Here is a 5,771-nt window from a genome sequence, read left to right on the forward strand (position 1 = left end):
GGTCGCCCCTCAACCTCCGTCATCCCAGAGAGTACAAACCGAGTTTATTCGACCTCTTCTCATAGCTAATGCCCTCCATACCAGGCAACATCTTGGTAAATCTCTTCTGCACCCTCTCTAAAGCCTCCACATCCTTCTGGCAGTGTGGCGACCAGAATTGAACACTATACTCCAAGTGCGGCCTAACTAAGGTTCTATACAGCTGGAACATGACTTGCCAATTTTTAAACTCAATACCCCGGCCAATGAAGGCAAGCATGCCATATGGCTTCTTGACTACCTTCTCCACCTGTGTTGCCCCTGTGGACCTGTACACCTAGATCTCTCTGACTGTCAATACTCTTTTGGGTTCCACCATTCGCTGTAAATTCCCTACCTGTATTAGACCTTCCAAAATGCAGTACCTCAAATTTGTCCGGATTAAACCCCATCTGCCATCTCTCCGCCGAAGTCTCCAAGCGATCGAAATCCTGCTGTATCCTCTGAGTCCTCATATCTATCCGCACTTCCACCAACCTTTGTGTCGTCTGCAAACTTACTAATCAGACTAGTTACATTTTCCTCAAAATCATTTATATATACTACAAACAGCAAAGGTCCCAGCACTGATCCCTGCGGAACGCCGTTAGTCACAGCTCTCCAATCAGAAAGGCACCCTTCCATTGCTACTCTCTGCCTTCCATGACATAGCCAGTTCTGTATCCATCTTGCCAGCTCACCCCTCATAAGAACATAAGTACTAGGAGCAGGAGTAGGCCATCTGACCCCTCGCACCTGCTCCGCTATTCAATGAGATCATGGCTGATCTTTTGCAGACTCAGCTCCACTTTCCGGCTCGAACACTATAACCCTTAATCCCTTTATTTTTCAAAAAGCTCTCAATATTTATCTTAAAAACATTTATTGAAGGAGCCTCAACTGTTTCACTGGACAAGGAATTCCATAGATTCAAAACCCTTTGGGTGAAGAAGTTCCTCCTAAACTCAGTCCTAAATCCACTTCCCCTTATTTTGAGGCTATGCCGCCTAGTTCTGCGTTCACCCACCAGTGGAAACAACCTGCCTGCATCTATCCCATCTATTCCCTTCATAATTTTATATGTTTCGATAAGATCCCCCCTCATCTTTCTAAATTCCAACGAGTACAGTCCTAGCCTACTCAACCTCTCCTCGTAATCCAACCCCTTCAGGTCTGGGATTAACCTCGTGAATCTCCTCTGCACACTCCAGCTCCAGTACGTCCTTTCTCGGGTAAGGAGGCCAAAACTGAACACAATACTTCAAGTGTGGCCTCACTAACACCTTATACAATTGCAGCATAACCCCCCAAGTCTTAAACTCCATCCCTCCAGCAATGAAGGGCAACATTTTATTTGCCTTCTTAATCACCTGTTGCACCAGTCAACCAACTTTTTTGCGACTCATGCAGAAACACCCAGGTCTCTCTGCATAGCAGCATGTTTTAATATTTTATAATTTCAATAATAATCACTCTTGCTGCTATTCCTACCAAAATGGATAACCTCACATTTGTCAACATTGTATTCCATCTGCCAGACCCGAGCCCATTCACTTAACTTATCCAAATCACTCTGCAGACTTCCAGTATCCTCTGCACTTTTCGCTTTACCACTCATCTTAGTGTCGTCTGCAAACTTGGACACATTACCCTTGGTCCCCAACTCCAAATCATCTATGAAAATTGTGAACAATTGTGGGCCCAACACGGATCCCTGAGGGACACCACGAGCTACTGATTGCCAACCAGAGAAACACCCATTTATCCCAACTCTTTGCTTTCTATTAATTAACTAATCCTCTGTCCATGCTCCAACTTTACCATTAATGCCATGCATCTTTATCTTATGCAGCAAACTTTTGTGTTGCACCTTGTGAAAAGCTTTCTGGGCCCAAATGCTTCTAATGTATTTACTTAAATAAGGAGAGCAATACCTTACAGACCAGGGGTGGTCACACGGATGCCCTGCATGACTGGGAGGGCTGGGTGATGGATGGACAGGTGGTGAATGGACGGAGGGAGGGAGGGAAGGAGAGAAGGACGGACGAACAAATAGAGAGAAGGATGACGGAGGAAGAGAGGAAGGGTGCCAGGGAGGGAGGGAGGGGCAGGCGGACGGACGGATGATAGACAAATAATTAAAGTAATATTTTGCCCAAGCAAGCTTTATTCAGTTTCACACTTTTGTCTTTGTACGAACGATTTTTCTTGTATGTTGAGAAGGTATCAGGAGATGTGAATGGAGCCAGAGGAGGAGTTGGGGAGACCGTGTTCGCTGTTTTACCTCCTGTCCGTTTGGGGAGTTTTCTGATTATCCTCCTGGCCCCATTATGCACACTATCCCAAAGATCATCTCTCATCCTTTGTTTCTACTTCCTCGCCCGCCAGGATACTCCTGTTAACGTATAACCGGGAATCCACATGTCATCTGTCGCCATCGTCCCTCTGCCCTCTGCTGTCTGTGACTCTGCTGCAGGGTTACCGCAGGTGATCTGAAATCTTCCTTTGTGTTTGGACCACTGCTCAACACTGTGTCTGATCACTTTGGCTCCTTTATTTCAGGTCCCCTGAGTGTCTGACTTCCTCCGGACTCACTGCTGCTCGGTGTTTGACATACCTGCTGCTAATCTACTGATCCTCTGTCACTCTGTTACTCTTCCCCTGAACACACTTTGATGTTTTTAATCCTACTGACCTTTTCTTTTAGTCCTTCAGCAGACACCTCTTGCTCTACAACTCTGGATCTTTGAGCTGCTTTCCATTTTTGTGTTTATTAATTAATTTAATAATTGGTGCAAACGGATATTTCACCGCCCTCTTCAAATACTCTCTGAATTTGGACTGAGTTGTCACATAAATAAATGTGTTTGTGCAGCAACTTAAATCCCGCAGCATATAAGCGATGTTCTCAAAGGTATAGAAAGCATCGTCATCTAATCCGTTTGCAGCATTAAAAAAATATAAAATGTACACCAACCACAGGAGTATGAAGCTGCCGGATATGCTGAAGAGCAAAACAATAGACTTCTTTCTGCTCTCCATCTCTGGGTCATGGTGATTCTCTGTCTTGCTCTGACTCCTCAGTGTTTTACGGACTCGACTGGTCACTAAAATGTGATTGACTGTCAAAGCATTAAGCAACAGAATTAACCCGAATGGTATCATTGGGGTTAGTATCTTTTCAAACTTGCGAAAACCAATCCATCTCGGGTCAGTAAAATAGCTTCGTTTGTTAGAACAGAAGAATGGTACATTGTAGACGATCAACTTGGGTTTAAATCTGAAATAGATGGGAATACTTTTTAAACAGAGCAAAATGCCGGTTGTTGCCAGTATCACCGCCGCTGTTCTCTTGGTGCAATATTTCGATTTCAGCTTCAGCCAGCAAATGGCGATAAATCGATCAAAAGTGAATGCGACGGTAAACCAAACAGAACAGTCTAGGGCCGCACGGTTCAGGACATGGATAACACTGCACACAGGGGTGATTCTGAGGAGACTTACTGGAAAATAATAACTGTTGATTCGGTTGAAAATAACCTCAGTGATAATGACCAGTAGATCCGCCATCGCCATTGCCACCAAGTATCGAGTGGTGCAGGTGGAGAGGCCAATATTTCCATGGGACAGGATCACGATTGCGACTCCATTAACTGTATGGAAAGGCAAGCAAATTTCATGACAAAAAAATCATTTTCTGAGTTTACACAGCCTGGAATTTGATATTCAATAATGGTGAGTTATAAATGACAGAGGGTAACAAATTTCAACCATGATTTCAGTTGGCATTCAAATTCACCTTTAAATCCCTCCCTCGACTCGGACACCAAACACCAGGTCAGTGGCAGTTCATCAGACAGAGAGATGACATTCATCTCGGATCATTGAGAGTGACAGTGGTACGTGGTAACAGATGCATTAGTTATTACACTTCGGAAGAAGTACGCCTGCAAACTTATCGCTGTAAATGTAAATGTTTTCAAAGCACTGGAGTTCATTGCTGCTGGTTCACAAAAAGACAGACTGAATTATTTTTACGGACCTGCAATTAAAGCCACTCAACGTGCTTCCCATCACAATACAAATTGTTCAGAATGTGACGCACGTACACATCGTCTGTATGAACAAAATAACAGAACGATGAGGCGAGAATTAACGGGAAATATGCGCCTTGCATAGAGAAGGCTGATGTGAGAGCTAATGGTGGTCTTTACAATTCCAAAGAGGTTTGAGAATGGAAATATGGAGAGGTTACCTGAGATTCTGCGCATGTGTCCAATTCTGAATTACAGAAATATGAGGCTAAAATCCACATAAATCCACAAAATTGATCAAGAGAGAATGTTTTATTCCGAAAGTGGTGAGAATGTGGCTTTGCTACTGATTGGGGTAGTTGGGATGAAAAACATTTCAGAAGAAGCAAAGTTTTTACTTGTGTGAGAATGGAATGGACGTCAGAGGAGCTCGGATCGATCCTGAAGACACATTGAAACCATTTCCGGACGTATTTCCCTGCTGTGAAACCTGTAACTTGAGTTTTAATTAATTATAGTTATCAGTGTATGTTTGTGATATTCTGATTGATTATTTATAAAAAGACTGCACATAACCCAATGCGCTCAACACTACCTTTCGGAACGACATTGATCAGGACCAGAAAGTGCTGTAATTAACTCTACTTGGAGTAAGTGTAAGACGGGGTCAAACACTGAATACAATTGTACAATGTCAGATATCCAGTGAAACGCATATCATTGTTTTCATGTGCTGAGTCCAAGTTAGTAATCTGGGTGAAATTTTAGATTGACAAATACTGATACAGAATAAGACATAGGCACTGTGGTTTGGTAATCCGCTACATTCAGTAACCTCATTCAGTAGAATTCTACAGCGACAGGGAACCTACTAATGCCTTCTTCTCATAGCTACGATGTTCTTCTCATTGGTTTCCTGCTTCGCTATTTGATTCAACGGGACATAACATTACACTGAATGCAACAATTGTAACCTGGAGCAGTAGATGCAGCAGAATATAACCACACGGAGAATTCCCAAAATGTATTGCATTCGTATTATTGAAGTGTGAGTATAAACTGTAATAATTCGACCAAAGTTACCACAACAAGAATTCATCCACAGAATAATAGCACAAACACCACATACACGGGCTTAATTAACAAAATTTGTCTGTGGTACTTACCAGGCACACCAACAATTGCAAGAATCGGATAAAATATTTTTCTGACCCATTGAATTGGTCGATGCATTTTTGCGCCAATTCAATCTGTCGCTTTGAGCAGTCGACTGTGTTTTGTATTAAAGTCTGGGTGATATATTCCCTTTGCTCTAACTTTATACACTCCAGGATCTCCATGGAGATACTGACATTGCAAAATTATTCAGATTGTTTTTTTTCTGAAACGTTTAACACACAGATTACGACATCTGTGACAATTCTCTGTTGAGGTAATGTACGTTGAGGTATCAGGATTCAATTGAACCACATTATTCCTCATTGACTGGACACATTCTAATAATTGGAAGGTGTGTTAAACAGCGATGGGAATTTTCCAGTAAACATCATGACTCCCATCGCTTGATCTCATACTGTCTCAGAGATTTTTCATATAAATTTAAAATTCATATAAATATAAAGTTACTGTACCCAAATTGTTTTCAATTAAGGAGAAATGTAGCCTGGCCTATCCCTGCATCTTTGTATTTTGAGGGTGAGATCCACGCAGACACCTGGA

The 5,771-nt window shown here is 42.4% G+C and overlaps 1 protein-coding gene across 1 annotated transcript; it reads right to left on the bottom strand.

Annotated features, from left to right (window-relative positions):
- Nucleotides 1-2,748: 2,748 nt before the first annotated feature.
- Nucleotides 2,749-5,285, bottom strand: LOC119968005 (probable G-protein coupled receptor 139). Its single transcript, XM_038801106.1, has 2 exons — nt 5,219-5,285; nt 2,749-3,671 (listed from the first exon to the last, which is right to left on the bottom strand). The coding sequence occupies exons 1-2, from the start codon at nt 5,283-5,285 to the stop codon at nt 2,749-2,751; spliced, it is 990 nt and encodes a 329-aa protein (XP_038657034.1).
- Nucleotides 5,286-5,771: the final 486 nt, after the last annotated feature.

This window comes from Scyliorhinus canicula, chromosome 6 (genome assembly GCF_902713615.1).
Source record: "Scyliorhinus canicula chromosome 6, sScyCan1.1, whole genome shotgun sequence".
Lineage (NCBI taxonomy): Eukaryota > Metazoa > Chordata > Chondrichthyes > Carcharhiniformes > Scyliorhinidae > Scyliorhinus > Scyliorhinus canicula.